The following is a 15,502-nucleotide window of genomic DNA, read 5'->3' on the forward strand; positions in this document are numbered from 1 at the left end:
ACGTAATCCCTTGCGTTGCGTCTATGCTGAGAACCTACCAAGTTGATACTTGAAAATCTGATACTCACCCGTTAGCTTAACGTATCGTGTCGTGTCAACCCGTTAAAAAAATGGATTGTCTCAGTTATGACAAAAAAAAAAAAAAAAAAAACGAAAAACAGCCTACACTTCGTATACAACACTAAATTTTGTAAAAAGAAAATGTATTTTCAGTCTTACATTACAAAAAATAAACTAAAAGTGTCCAGTATCCAACTTTCAGTAAGAAAACAAATCTTAGGGGAAGGCTGCAGAAATGTGTTCGGAGTGTGACCGAGCAAACCATATCGATTTTGATAGATGGAAACACTTGAATCTAGCTTCCAATGGGCTTCAATAAGACGCTGACAGAAAGCACCATCAGTAGCCATCATAACCATAATCTTCATCGTCGTATGGTTGTTCATCAACATTTTCATCATCAAGATTGTAGCCAAATGCTCCTTCGATTCCCTCCTCGTCCTCATATTCATTTTCTGGACCCAACTCATCAACATTGTCGTCCGCTTTGTCAGTGTCAAGATGAGATTCAAGTTTTTTCTTCTTGGAGCCATCTGGAGCTTCCTGTTAGAACAAGCAAAAACCATATATACATCATCAGCAGATGAATTCAACACGCATTCAACGCCAAACCATGAAAGTACATACAACGCCTACGCTATCAACAAAACAGAGACATATTAGCAGCTAGCTAATAAATATTGCACGATGATTATACAGAAGATTCAAAGTAGATTCCAAAAATAAAATTAGCGAAAAAACAGGTATGAAACTCGCCATAGGCATGCCGCATGCAAGCAATAAAAGAGAATAGAGATTCAGCATTTAAAAACTAGAACCCAAGAAGAGAGGCACATACATCTGTTTGGAATATATGCTCAATGGCTTCAAAATTGATTTTTGAGCTGAGTCTCTGCAAGGAAACCATGTTGAAATCCATCAAAATCTGAAAGAACTAGACAATATGGTCTACAAATCAATGTAAAAGATTAACGAACAAAGTGCTCCACACATACAGCATATTATCAACCACCAGTTTACTTCAGCATTTGGTCAATCAAGAAAATTTCAGGAATGTACACCTTACAGACTTTCAGTAGGCCCTACCCTACAACAAACTTACAGACTAACTCACCCCAAGCTTGCAGACCTAATGTCATTTTCTTTATGCAACTTCTATCTAAGACTTATCGCATGTGAACTCAAAAGTCATAAATACCAGAAAATGGACAACTTATATGAAACTGCTGAGGGGCCCTAACCTAGTCCGGTTTATGATTCGACTTGGGATGTTTGGGATTTGCACTAATTTGTAAATAAATAATAAATTATCACTACACCCTAATGGGAAATTGCTCCAAACTTAAAATTGATCAACTAATAAAGATGAATGATCATGAAAAGCTCGAGCAAGAAATTAAATTAAGGAGCTAAAATAAATACCAATTCAAGATCGTAAGGTTTAAGATTAAGACATCCAAAGGTCATGCCTAAACACTCCCACTTTTGAGTGTCCTAAATCCTTACTGTAAAAAGAGATAGTGGCCAGGAATGAGCTACTGAATTAAGCTAACTACTAAAGCCTCTCCGTTGTAACATCTTTTTTTTTTCTTTTTTCTTTTTTTCCATATAGGAAGCTATAAATACCTTCTTAGTCAACATCTGGTGGGTAGCTTCTGCAGCATTTTTAGCTGGAGTAGAACTCCTTGCTTCGGCTTCTCGAGCTAGTTGCCTTTCCTGAAAATTAAAATTTCAGAAATAAGGAGGTTGCAAATCGTGTGAAAACTTATGAAGACGAAACAATTGCGCCTATGAATAAAATAAAATCTGTTTATCATATTAAAGAGAAACGATATAGCATAATAGGTTCCACTTATCAAAAAGATGGGAGAAAAAACCTTTCTTTTCTTTGCCATAGCTGCCGCTGTAGCCTGCCCAAGGTTCTTTGCATCTTCTGGAATGTCATGATCCATACCAGCAGCCTTGTTTTGTCTCTCCTTTTCTGCTTGCTCCTGCAAAACTTTACTGGGTTAGTGAAATATATGACCAGTATGGAAGATGACAGCATAAAACCAACATAGATGCAGATATATCATGCCATGCGTGACACGGCTAGGCTTTAGAATGATTTGGGATGGCTATATACCTTGCCAACCCCGACTTCTCCCAGTAATGAGGCTAGACTGGAAAGGCTGTTCTCTGATGGCTCTAAGGTAATTGTTTGTACTCAGTGTTTTATAGGTTCTAGCGTTCTAAGCCGTATATATTTTTCTGTTTTGGTTTGGTCTTCTTAACCAACCTCTCTGCTGTTTCCTTTGAAAATACATACTTGGTAATGGTTATCACGTTCTCCCTCACAATTAGACCAACAAAGAACTCACTAGCCAAAGTTGAATTACAAATTTCTTCATTTCGTACAAAAAGAAAGGCTGATTCTCTCATACACCAATAATATTATGGCTTCTATTTTAACCAAGCATTTGACTTTTCCAACCCAGCAGTTCCTTTTTCCCCATTATCACCTATAAAATTTTAAAAACTAAAATCACAAACCCAGCTCCACTATGGTCAAGGACCTCTCAGTCAGAATGGGGTCAATGGCCTCTTGCCGGATCTGAACTTTGCAGGTTTTGGGGAGACACGGACAGAGTCTGATAGGAATGGAGAGTTCTGACGGCTCTGCTGGAACTGGGTTTGTGATTTTATTTTTAAATTGTAAAGGGACATTGATAAACAATGGGTTCAAATAGAAACTCTCTTCATATCGAAGTGGTTATTGTTTATTCACTACTGAAACATGAATATACTTCCACGTTCTCAGAAACGGGGACCCCATTACTATGGATGCTCGTTTTCCACTTTAAAAGGTCAAGGTTTGAGAGCTACTGCCCCTTTACTCTAGCAAGTAATCAAGTAAAGTACCCTAAATAATCCAGTATAAAATAATGTCAATTCCAGGACTAGAGATCAGCCCTTTCAATTCTGTAGAGATATATTAGATATACATCTTTTGTCATTATATTTGGGATGCATAACTACAATCTGTCGAAGAATCACAAAATGGTAACTAAACACCGTCAATAAAGGTACCTCAATGTACTCCCGGTTCATTTCTTCCCAAATCATCTGTTTATAACGTTTCCCCTCTTCATTTAGAAGGTAGCTATCAACCTGTGCAATATCTCAAATTAGTAAGTAATAATCTAAAAGTACAAACACAATGAACCAAAATCGATGCAAAAAAATGAATCACGTGCATAAAAACAAATAAATAGTTCAGGCAAAAAAAAAAAAAAAATACAAGTACAGAATTATGAATTACTATCATCAGAAGGTGGTCATCACGGTAGATACATTTGTAACCAATCAATGGAAACCAATCATTTATGATATCTCAATTACATGTGTAAGCACACTCTCTGATGTTAAACTCAAGGTGGGACATGCAAATTTAAAACAATGGGAATAAACCCAAATAAAAGACGTTGAGAAAAGGCTATTTGTTCATTTAACCATTACGACCGCTAATCAGTTGTATTTTGAAAGTGCAAACAAAATAAACTATAACAAAAAGGCAAACCAACTATGTTAAACCATTATACAGGATCAAGTAATAGCTGAAAAGATAACGCATCACATATAATAGAAAAATATAAAGTCACATGTACATAACCAATACAGTTATTACAATCTGACATAGGAATAACTGTTAATGAAACGGAGTCAACAAACAGAAACTTTCAGCTCATACAGTGTTGCTGTTAGTTTTAGATTATAGAATCATTAATAATCAACTTTCATATCTCTGGAGCAGCCCCAATCATGTATTTGGTAAATGGAACTTAAAAGTTATGTTACAAGCAAAAGTACTTTTACAGAGAACAGAAATAAAAAATAAAACCTGTCTAGGTTAATAATTACAAACCTCTGCGTCCTCGATATCCGAGAGGTTGTCAGGCTTATCACAATCTTCAGCATCCGCATCAACAGTGGTACTTTCGGGCTCTGTAAACTGCTTTCTTTCGTCTTTGCTTTCTGTTTTTGATTTGTTCAGTTCTTTCTCAAACTATCAAGATGAAATGAGGAAAAATAAACATCAGAGCAACTTTGTTATATGACTGACAAGGATAGTAATTAAGGTGTACAAGGTGGAAGAGTTATTATAAAGAATTGAGGAGAATCAAAAGTTCTGGAGATCTATTTCAATATGGAAAACTAGCCTTAGAGAGAAGGTCTGAGCCCTCCAGAAGACCTACTATACCTCTCCATCTATTAGCACTTATAACAAACATAATGTAGTGGGTCCTCATAATGCTTTTCCAAAGCAAACAAGCATAACAGAGACTCAACCTTCAGTTCCATCCCACATGCATCTCAAAAAAGTATAACCCAAACAAGGAAAAATCAAGACCATTCCATATCATCAAATAACACTGGACCCTCAAAAAGAAATTAGGACATTATCAACTCTTAAATCATGCCCGAAGAGTTTTACATATTATGTGTAAATAACAGAAATATGAAACACCACTATTGTTATTTTACCACCAATTACTAACCACATAGCAGAAAAATAACTAAATGTAATGGTTACATTTGGCAACTGTTTACTGTTGTCCGGGCTTTGGCAAGGTTCAACACCAGAATCCGTAGCAATTTGCTCAGCAGATGCCTCCTCCGATCTCTTTACTTCGGCACGCTGGAAAGCTGGAGGATTAGACCCTCCCTCAAGTCCACCTGAAATTTGCATAAACTACACCAACCCATTAAAGCTTTAACATACATTGTACGTCCTATGGAAACAAAAAAGTGAATTGGACTCACATCATCGTAACAAATTCTACAAAGTCCATATGCAAATGGTTTTCCACTACCCTTATGCTCACAAAGGACATCATCTGCATTACCCACTTTTAATGCCAAAATTGGTTCTTTGCTGAATTCTTCCAGCTCCCTGGCCTTTTCAAGGAATTCCTCAATCTGAAAAAAAAATAGAATAAAAAATAAAATAAAAATAGCTTCAAGGTGGGGAGTATAAGAGTTCAGTACTTACATATCCCAAACAAATGTATGCAAAAAAAAAATCAGATACTGAATACCTTTTAGGTCTAAATTTTTCTGCAACTTATTTAAATGTCAAATACAGAGAAATAGATAAATGCTAAAAGCAATTGCAACTAAAGCCCAAAGGACAACCAAAATAATATAATCACTGAACCCTAAGCTAAAAAATGTCCATTAATTTTACTTTTAAAAAACTATTATTATCATTAAGGGGAGGGGGCAGGAGTTGGAACTGTTACAATAATTTAGGGGAGGGGGAAGTTTTGAACCCAGGACGCATAGGCAGAAACCGTGTTCCAGATCGATCCCTATGCAGTAGTCTCCATCACGCAGGGCTGTAAGGCTTTTAATATAATAGGGGCGTGCTAGGCCCTAACCTGGGTTGGTTGGGAAAAGGCCATCATATGCCCAACACCATATCCACTAAGATACTGAACCACATGCACTTATTTAAAAATTTATACAAAACCCAGGAATTGTACACGCATGTGACTACAATAACATAGAAATGTATTGGCATGTCAAATTGATGTTACCATTCAATTGTTTCTAAGTCAAGAGAAATGTGGAGATGGAGTGATGGGCAATGTACAGGCAAGTAAAGAATGATGGAGGAAATTTAAATGGAAATGATGAAGGAAATTTAAAACTGTCCTCATATATGTAAGCTATATGGCTGAAATGCAGATGTTACAAATTACAATAATTGTCCTACTGCAAGTAACATACCGTCAAGCTTCCGGATTCAGTATTCTCAAACTCAACCAGCCGCTTGGTCAATGTTGCATCACAAACATGCACAATCCTAGTCTGATAAAATATACAAGATACATCATATGAAATGTAAGGGCTGAATGAACATCAAATGTTTGAATTGTTACATAATCATTTTTACGAAAAAATTTGATGGGACAAAAGAGTTTTCATATTTAGAGCACAGGACTGAACTGAATCTGATTAAGAAACAAGAAATTCATAACTTGACACAATATAAACAAAACAATGTGTACTCTTTCATTGCTGAAAATTTTTTGTATTAGAAATCTGGAATAAAATAAAAAATCTAACTGGTGTGCCCATATAATAGATGATCTATAACGAAAAAACCAACTCATTCAAAATATTCTTACCACTGTAGAGTAGCAACTGAGTGTGACTTACAATATCAGACTTGGAATAATTGAGACCATGTGAATGTCCAGATATATATAGCGCAGCACCACATAGCCCACTGGGTTTTCTGCCCGTCTGTAAAAGAATTGAAGATCTTTCATATGACATTCAACCTCACTTGAAGATTAACACTACATCTGACACCCAAAATGCATCAATATTATGCTGAAAAGGGTTAGCACACCTGCATCCAATCCCGTTTCATGCTAGTGATAATCCGCAGTGCAGTTTGCATGACCCTTTTATTCGTTCCTCCTGGTAAACCTACAAGGCATATTTGTAACTGTTATGTATCCCTGTTATACCAGCAAACCTAAATACGTGTACCAGAAGGAACAAGGTACAGAGGACTTATACCCAAAACAAAAGACATAAATAAAAAATAGTGTGACATAAGACATTAACAAATTGAAGATGCTTGGAAAAAGTAAAATTGTAAATAGAAATCCAAATTATCTAAGCCCCAACTAGCTACTTCTAGCTGCAAACTTTAAGTGTTTAGGCCTAATAAATTGCTCAAAAGGTTAACATAGCACAAAACAGAGATGTTAAATATGGAGGATGTACAACTAAAGCAGTAATAAATATGAATTGATGTCCGTGTCCCCATGTCCCATTGCATTTGAGTCCCATCAAACCAGAAAAGCAAATGAGAACACACTTTGTTGGATTTGATACTTTTGTAGTATTAACTGAATACATATTCATCCATATAACCACTCAGCCGAAAAAGTTTCAACACTGCTTAAAAGTAATGACCCTTTGTTGGAAATAAGTGATGCAATTACTTTGTGAACAAATTGCATTTAAATCCGAATCCTAGAGTAAGAAAGCTATTTGTTATTGCAGAGTTCTCACACTTACTCTCTGTAAATTTATGAATAAACCAAGAAGGATCAACAGGTTTTTGGACAATTGGGTGCTCATTGAGCCTAAGAGTTTTGCAAAGTTGCAAAAACACAGCACCTAGCACATAACTGCGAATCACATTATAGGAAAGCAATATTAAACCCAAGGGCAAATGTTGATGGTTAAATCCAAAATCAGAATGTCATTACTGAAAGCAAGGGAGAAGAAAGTCAAAAGTGAAGAAAAAAAAGGAAAGGCTCTCTCACACATTTATCTTCAAGTAGTTCGAAAAATCAATAAGAAGATACGGCCTCCTCTTTTCCCTGTGAGACAAGATTCAAGTTCAATATTAGCACATATCATCATGGGGTAAAATTGAATATGAATAAGAAGATAAACATGGCTGGAAATAATTAATTAAACAGCTTAACTGTTTTTTTTTTTTTTTTTTTTTTTTTTTTCTTGGCTGCTTGGGGTGATCTGCTTGCCACCCCTCATCTATTTTCTGTCTCTTTCTTTACTGTTTCTTTATAGAATAAAACAAATAAATAAATAAAACAGCAAACAGGTTCTCTTACCGGCATGCAATGTAAAGACATGAAGCCAGTACTTGCTCTGATTTACGCCCCCTGGTGAAATTTTTCTCTACTGCAATCTTCAAAAGGAGAAGAAGATCACAGGTTTAGTCTTTTAGATTTCCACAATTTCTGTAACTAGAAACAATGAAGCTCAAATACATGAAGACGTACTCTATAAAAACGCTTAGCTATGTCAACAATTTCTTCATTGTCTCCCATATCCAAAGCATTTCTCATACATCTTAATTCATATTCGGCTGCAAATCCATAAACAATCAATGAGACAATAGATAAGACAAATCTCATTATCTTCATTAACTCTTGAGCATGATAAAATTGACATGTTAAAGTTTATTAAATTTTCAAAAAGAAAGTAGTAATTAAACATCCTAGTTTGTGCAAGTTGAGTAACTGCTAACATCAAGACATGAATAAATTGTAACAACAGAATGTGCTGAGTTTAAAGAAAAACACAAAGCGGTAATACAGACTCTGGCTCTAGTCTTTACTCTGGCTGCTGGCTTATGACCTGCCTTGATTAATGGCAGGTGATTTCACCCAAAACTCATTCAATGGACTCAAAGAGACTCAAGTACTAAGTATATTACATGTCTGTACACAAATGCAAGCGGTTATGCCCCTTCTATATGTGTATTGGGGTGTTGAGTCTGTAAATGACTGAATAAAGCACACTCCAGTTGATAGTGCAACCTAAATGCTTTCTTCTAGTTGATTGACCAGAAATGCTTACACATGATCCCTGCAACATTTCGATTTTCCAGTTCCATGTCTACTGCAAGTCCCCGACCAGATTTTCTTATCGTGTTCATTAATTTGTAAGTGCACTAACTTAAAATCAAACCTCAAGAGAAAATTCTACTCCTGCAATCCCACTCCCCAGAGGTTAGCACTTCTTAGAACCCAAACCAAAGAAATAAAATAAATTCTTTTTAAAAACAAAGTACTTGAAAAATGGAACTCTTCCGTTAATAGAAGTAATTATATTTCTGAGGAAGCATATGCCAATATTACACGGGGTCATGAAAGCGTAAAAAAAAAGAAGCAATAAAAAAGCCAAACCTTGAAAAACAAAAGCTCAACGAGCCATACCATTCTCGAAGATCCTTTCGCGAGAAGCTGAGATATCACTTTGAATGGTCCGTACAAATCTTCCAGCCACTTGGCTCTGCAAACACATACACAGAAAAGCTTTAAACAGAATATAAAATCAATACTTCTCCATAAAATCACTCAAAAAATCACATCTTAGTGATTTTATGTAGAAATACATTCCATGTGCTTCCTCATAAACTAATTTTATGGAGAAGCACATCGCAGAAGCGATTCTGGCTGTCCCACAATCACTCCGAAACGAGCCTTAGTATGCATTTGTTACCAAGTGTAATATATATATATATATATATATATATATTTTTTTTTTTAAAAGGAAATTGGGAAATACCTGTCCAGCTGCATTTTTAACGAATGTGGTTTCCTCACTGTATTGTTCGTACTCCAAAACCTTTCCACATCCGGGACACGAACTACAAACAATTGCAAAGCAACATCACAATCCAATTCATAACACCCCAATATAAATTCTTTATGTAAAAAAAACACTAAAAATATAAAATAAAATTATACAAACAAAAATTGGGATACTCACATTCTACCACCATCGCTAATTCCAGAAACTGGCTTTCTACAGTGAGAGCAAAAAACCATTCTTTGAAATTAAGAGCCAACTCCGCCACCGATTTTCCCCAATTACGAGGAAGAGCAACCGCCCTGTTTGTTTCCCGAGAAAATCAGAAAGAGAAAGAAAAAGAGAGCTGTATCTTAAATTCTCAGTAAACTCAAACGGGAGTATGAAATACCTTTCGGTTTTGGGGGCTTTGACAGCAAAACAAAACCGCCAAGAGTGAGTGGGGGTCTGACGTGAGAACGAGTGGACAAACGTGGGAAGATGAGAGAGAGCACGTTTGGCAAAAATTTAGGGCCTCGATTGGTTCGCCGTATAAAACACCGGAGTCAGCGAACCTGGAAGGATGGCTTTTGCTCCGATGCGGGGGCGCGTCCACGTGGACAAGTGGGGGCGAGTGAGCGAAGCTTGTAACGAGGAAAGATGGATTTGGGCTAAGCAGAGACGGCGCCGGCGCGGAGGAGAGAAAGGAGAGGTTTTGGGAATCGAAAAGATACAGAGGAGGAGGAAGAGAGGGAAGAAAGGCAAGGGTGGCGGTTGTTTCAACAGTGCATCGGTGGTTTTGGGGTTTTCCATTGTTATCCATGATTTGGGAATATTTTACCAATTATCCCTCAATTTTAACTTAATTAAAGAAAAGATCTCTCAATTAAAAAATTATGATTATTGGTCCCTTAACTTATCAAGACGAAAATTATAATCTTTTTCATCAGCTTGTCATAATTTCGTCAAAATAAGTCATGTAGAAATAACCATTAGCTACAATTAGGATAAATTGAGAGACCATTACTCAATTGCATTAAAGGTGGGGGACTGTTTCTCCAATTGGTTTGGAGTTGAGGGCTACAATTTTTCTTATTTGGTTTCCATATTCGCTCCTTAATTCAATGTGCGTGGTACGTGACTCATTTTGACAGAAGTTTTAACTAAGTTAATGAAAATGATCATAGCTGCACGTTTTGATGAGTTAAGGACCATTAATCATGAATTTTTAATTAAATGACCATTACTCTAATTAGGTTAAAATTAAATAACAGTTTCTACAATTTCCTCAATGATTTTCAATAGTTAATATATATACCCAAGTCCACCCTAATTTCAACCAAAACTAATTTGATTAAATTCCACTTATCACTGTTCTTGCCGAATGAATTTTGAAGCTAACGTCACTGTGGTCCTTGTTTGAGGACCAAAGAGAAACAACCACAAATCAGGGACCAAATTTTCAATTCACTCTTTTCATTGGGTAAAAGTGAATGGGGCAAAATATGAATTTTCGAAATAAAGCGAGGGCATAATGGCTAAAAACAAACGAATTCCTAGCTGGCAAGAAAGTTTAAGTCTTGGAACCTTTTTAGGGTTTAGCAGAAAGTGTCAACAAGCAGCTCTGCAAAAATGGGGAGCGGGAAAGCAAAGAAGCCATCGAAGCTGTCTCACAGAAACCCTAAGAACAAGGGCAGGCCGCTCGGCCCTAAGACGAAGAAGACGAAGGCCAACTCCCACACCAAGAGCAAGAAGAAGAAGGAGAAGAAGCAACGGCTCAGCAATGGCGGCGGCAATGGAAACCCAACTGACGAGAAAGCGAGCAATCAAAACAGCCAAAACGACAATGGTTTAAGAGACGGTGCTGAGGTACAACCGGCATCGGCGTCCGCGCAGCTCAGCTTCTTCCTGGACAAGTTTCAGTCCGCCAATGGCGTTCAGCTTTCTTCTCTCGAGTTGGAGTCCTTTAATGGTACCTTTTATATTATTAATTTTTCTGTTTATATTTTTTTTCTTGCATATTATTGATTATGCAGTCTGTTTGGTTGGTGAGAAAATGTTGGGGAATTTGAGAAAAAAGCTAGCTTTCGAAATTCAGTGAAACTAGTTCAGTATTGACGTTGAATTTATATTCAGCATTATTTTCTATCTGTGGAATTTATTGATTACGTTGAAGTACGCATGCACAATGGTCGAAATGCCCCCGCCTGAGGAACGAACTCAAATTTTTTCGCTTAATTTTGCAGATAAGTGTATTCTGGATCTGTCTGAAAGCTTGGATCAAGATGTCAGCAGCTTGTTGAAACATGTGAAGGAAGCTTTTGGTCCATCATGGAAACAAGAACTTTGTGGAAAGGATCTTGTGGATGGAAAAATTGATCCGGGGAGTCCAGCAGTTCTTATTATTAGTACATCTGCGTTGAGAGCGATAGAACTTCTTAGGTGAATAACGATAGTTTCCTTCCTTATAGTACCATAACCTGAACCATTTGCAAATTTGATCTCGCCAAACCCCTTATGTTGATTTTCATGTAAAATGTCTCAGTAGCACCAGAGACATTAACCCCTCTTGTTACGTGCATATCGCTGAAAATTTATTCTGTTCCTATAGGGGCTTCCGGTTGTTGACTAATGAATGTCGTGCAGCAAAACTGTTCTCTAAGCATATGAAAGTTGAAGAACAGGTAGTTACTCAGAATTTAAAAATTCTCTAGTTAATGGCACATTTATTACTACATATTACTCCGCAATGTTGCGCCATGCTCTACTATTTGCTAGGATTATTAGCATATGTCTGGTTATAGTTCAGCATGTTGAGCTTACCCACGTGCAATAGTTTATACACTACCATGAATTGTTACTAGGCATGGAGTCAGGGAAATCTATTGCCCTTCCCTTCAATTTTAAATGCTTGTGTTGGATGGTCTACAAATTTTTGAAACAAACATATCATGACTAGGATTGAAACCAGTTGTGTCCACTTCATGGTCACTCCAAACTATCACCAGGTTCATTGTGAATCTTTTTGGGTGTAAACTTGTAAATAAATGTTGCATTACCATTTTATTTTTTATAACATTTCTTACTGTTATTTTAGTACTGTAACTATTCCTATTTCATCTCTCTGCTTAGCATATCAGCTGTGTTTTTGCATATGTATGTGTACGTTCTCTTTCAACCCCTTTATGCTTTATGCAGGTATCCTTGTTAAAAAACCGCGTCAATATTGCTAGTGGTACACCAAACAGGTATTTATCATAATTTCCTGTACATGCAGTAATCTTTCATTGCTTACCACAACCCAAAATTTGCAGCTTTTACTTAATGCTACATTTAATCACGGTATCATCTCAAATGAACACGGTGCAATGTTAATGTGTTCTTTACTTTGAAGTAACATGAGGGGTTCTTTATTTATTTGGTGTTCATTGTGTAGTGTGGGCTATGCAAAATATATTTTTCTATATAAAAACAATTTCACCCAATAAAGCTCATTTTAACTAGAAACTACAGCTTTGATATTATTTGCTATGAAACAGTAAAGATAAAGAAAGTACCAAGCCGCCAATGGGGATATGATAGAGCTTGAAAACTAAGAGCTAGGAGTAATTATTCTTTAAGGTTTCAGTTATAAGTCACATCATTATATTTAGTTTGTATGTGAATCAATATTGATTAGAAATTACACCATGCTCACCCTGGAGTCAGGTTTGCCTTGGGATTTTGTTTCCTCTTCTTTTGTTCCTGTAACTTATTCTCATAATTGTTTTCAACTCAACATCCTTGTTTCTCCCTTGACCTATATGCATTATAACTGATTTTCCGATTATAATTAGACTTGATATTTGTATAATAAGATCAATACTATCATAATTTGAGTCCCTTAGATCCCCAGAAACCAATTTGTAATTTTGTATTCTGCCGGGTAAGTTGGTAGCTGAAGTCAAGCGAAAGAGAAGTTCAGGATTTTGTTGCCATCCTGCATCATGTATTTGCTGGATGGGGTAAACATTAGGAAGATAAAACTAAAATTGGTATTGTTCCTAATGGAACGACTGAGACTCATCCTTAGCACTGGATTTCTGTACTGTGTTTTTAGCAATTTGCAAGTTTGTTGGATTCTAGCAGCGTATATAGCGTTATTCCAGAAAATTCGAAAAGTTTAGGTTGAATATCTGCTTTATCTATGCTCATGGTTTGCTTCCCTTTTACTTCGTTTTTAGTTCATAAGGGTGCAGACCTGCATTATCATATGGCAATGGCATGTCCTTTATCTTTCCTGTTTTCAAGTTCAGTTGTGTAAATTGCATAATTTGGTTCTTACTTCGACTCATCGATTTCAGGATAAAGAAGCTAATTGACATTGAGGCATTGGGGCTTTCACGACTGTCGGTGATTGTACTGGACATGCACCCAGATGTTAAGGGCTATTCCCTGATTACGCTTCCACAAGTCAGGTTAGGCTATGAGTCATCTCTCTACATTACATTTGCTTTCTCTAGGATTTTTCTGTTCCGTTTTTATTGATTTCCCCCTTCCTAAATAATGAACAAAACAAAGCCCTACCTTCGGATCTCAAATGACAAGGTGGAGTTTCAAACCTTCCTTAAGGTTTATACATTACTTCTCGGGAGATTCTTTTGCAACGTATATTATGCTCAAATCCATAATTTGATACCGAACTAATGGTTGTCTTTGAAGAATCTTAACCCTCACCCTTTTCTCCAAGTTCGCTGGCCAGAGTGCGCAGTGATAGTTCAAAAATCACAGAGAAGAAGCTTGATATATGCTTTTTCGTTTCTTCTCGTCTTTGTGCTGTGTTTTGAATAAAAAATCTTTCAACTTTATGCACTCCACATGCCTCACATTCAATTTATTTGGCAGAGATGAATTCTGGGACTTGTACAAGAACTACTTTCACGATCGACTACAACAAGGTTGCTTGCGTCTCGGTCTTTATGGTCCGTTAACATCTGGGAAGGAGCTTAAGGGGAAAAAGAGGGGCCCGAATGAATAACAAATTTTAGTCCATTTTTTGTGCAAATTTTGAGCTATGTCAAGTATCCTCTCTTAACTTTTATTCATTTGAATCTTGATAATATGAAGTTGTTTTATGTCCACGAGGGAACATCTATTGTGCACAAAGGAGCAATATTTCCACTGTGCTAAGGAATCGTACAAAATTAACTAATAACAAAATTATTCGTATGCTCGAGCATCCTAAAAGTAACACAAAACAATATGTCAAGACATGGTCAATGGCTGATATGAGAAAACAAAAACATGTATAAACTCGTACTATGGTGTAGGTATGAACAACAACAAAACCCTTATCTCACTAAGTAAGGTCATTCAAAGACAAATATTGTGTCGATCAAGGGTAGAACAAATCAAGGGAATATGTCATCTGTTTTTTATTTTTTTTTTTTGAACAACGATATTCATCTACATTAAGGGGTGAAGAGTAGACTAAGCCTCGCAATGAGTTTATAATAATGCGGTTTAAATTCGTTTTTTGGCAAGAACTGAATCTAAAATCTTTCACTTACAAGTGAAGTGAAATACTACTAAACCATAGTACTAAATAGCAAATACGTCCTCTGTAGACTTAGGTAAATACTAGCAGAGAGCACACATTTTGTGTGCATGTGAACAATTTCTCTTAATAAGTCATTTTTTTTAATATTACATAATTACTGTTTTGTCCTCATATAAATATTGTGTATCAAAAGTAAGGGTAAAATTGAAAAAATATGATTGTCATTATCTCAAAAAAAAAGAGGATAACATAGGAAAAATAGGGATATGATTGTCATTTTGTCAAAAGATACAAAATTACTATTTTACTCTCCTTTTGTCAATAGTGTGTACAAAAAATGAGGGCAAAAAGGAAAAAAAAAGTTGACAATAAGGGTTTTCTTAATAATAGTATAGATAAGTTTGCCAATAGTAATGACAGAAATCAATGCCTACACCTTTGTGTCGCTGCAGGACCAAATACTTTGTTAAATTTATTTAAACAGCCAGCGGCTGTCTTTACTTTTCTTTGTTTCGAGGGATTTGCGATAACTGGATCACCATTTTCACCAACATATTCTCTGTTTAACATATCCACTAAATTATTGATATGTCCGACAAAATATCCGTAAAATCAAGCATATGAAAAGGGATGAAATGCAAACTTCATCCTACCCGATAGCAATGAATATCTACGGTATTTATTGATTTACTACAGAAATTTACTACCATATACTAAAAGAAGTCGTAAAGTTTTCTTCTTTAGCTAAACTTAAGCATAACCCATAAGGATGCAAATTAGGTTTAGGCGTACGTC

General features: G+C 36.1%; 2 protein-coding genes across 3 annotated transcripts; one reads left to right on the top strand and one right to left on the bottom strand.

The window, feature by feature from the left end:
• Positions 1-168: 168 nt before the first annotated feature.
• Positions 169-9,991, bottom strand: LOC103443584 (transcription factor IIIB 60 kDa subunit). Of its 2 annotated transcripts, none has more exons than XM_029100874.2 (19): positions 9,581-9,991; positions 9,370-9,491; positions 9,166-9,247; positions 8,814-8,889; positions 7,875-7,960; positions 7,704-7,780; positions 7,392-7,448; positions 7,141-7,253; positions 6,461-6,540; positions 6,265-6,351; positions 5,833-5,913; positions 4,864-5,019; positions 4,634-4,792; positions 3,965-4,105; positions 3,130-3,210; positions 1,938-2,051; positions 1,687-1,776; positions 899-952; positions 169-603 (listed from the first exon to the last, which is right to left on the bottom strand). In XM_029100874.2, exons 2-19 carry the CDS (start codon positions 9,426-9,428, stop codon positions 400-402), a joined length of 1,797 nt encoding a protein of 598 aa, XP_028956707.1. In that variant the 5' UTR covers positions 9,429-9,491; positions 9,581-9,991; the 3' UTR covers positions 169-399. The 2 variants fall into 2 exon arrangements, with proteins under 2 accessions (XP_028956707.1, XP_028956708.1); XM_029100875.2 differs by having other exon boundaries at positions 8,784-8,889; positions 9,581-9,944.
• Positions 9,992-10,718: 727 nt separating this feature from the next.
• On the top strand, positions 10,719-14,288 carry LOC103443585 (uncharacterized). The gene is made up of 6 exons (XM_008382457.4): positions 10,719-11,140; positions 11,415-11,610; positions 11,780-11,852; positions 12,367-12,416; positions 13,512-13,625; positions 14,053-14,288. The coding sequence occupies exons 1-6, from the start codon at positions 10,801-10,803 to the stop codon at positions 14,183-14,185; spliced, it is 906 nt and encodes a 301-aa protein (XP_008380679.1). The 5' UTR covers positions 10,719-10,800; the 3' UTR covers positions 14,186-14,288.
• Positions 14,289-15,502: the final 1,214 nt, after the last annotated feature.

This window comes from Malus domestica, chromosome 04 (genome assembly GCF_042453785.1).
Source record: "Malus domestica chromosome 04, GDT2T_hap1".
Classification (NCBI taxonomy): domain Eukaryota; kingdom Viridiplantae; phylum Streptophyta; class Magnoliopsida; order Rosales; family Rosaceae; genus Malus; species Malus domestica.

Coding starts and splice junctions, on each gene's coding strand:
- LOC103443584 (XM_029100874.2), bottom strand. CDS start 9,428: ATGGTTTTTTGCTCTCACTGTAGAAAGCCAGTTTCTGGAATTAGCGAT. Junction 7,961..8,813: donor CGAAAGGATCTTCGAGAATG/GTATGGCTCGTT, acceptor ATGGATTTGCAG/CCGAATATGAATTAAGATGT. Junction 7,449..7,703: donor TGTCTTTACATTGCATGCCG/GTAAGAGAACCT, acceptor CTTGTCTCACAG/GGAAAAGAGGAGGCCGTATC.
- LOC103443585 (XM_008382457.4), top strand. CDS start 10,801: ATGGGGAGCGGGAAAGCAAAGAAGCCATCGAAGCTGTCTCACAGAAAC. Junction 12,417..13,511: donor GCTAGTGGTACACCAAACAG/GTATTTATCATA, acceptor CATCGATTTCAG/GATAAAGAAGCTAATTGACA. Junction 13,626..14,052: donor ATTACGCTTCCACAAGTCAG/GTTAGGCTATGA, acceptor TTTATTTGGCAG/AGATGAATTCTGGGACTTGT.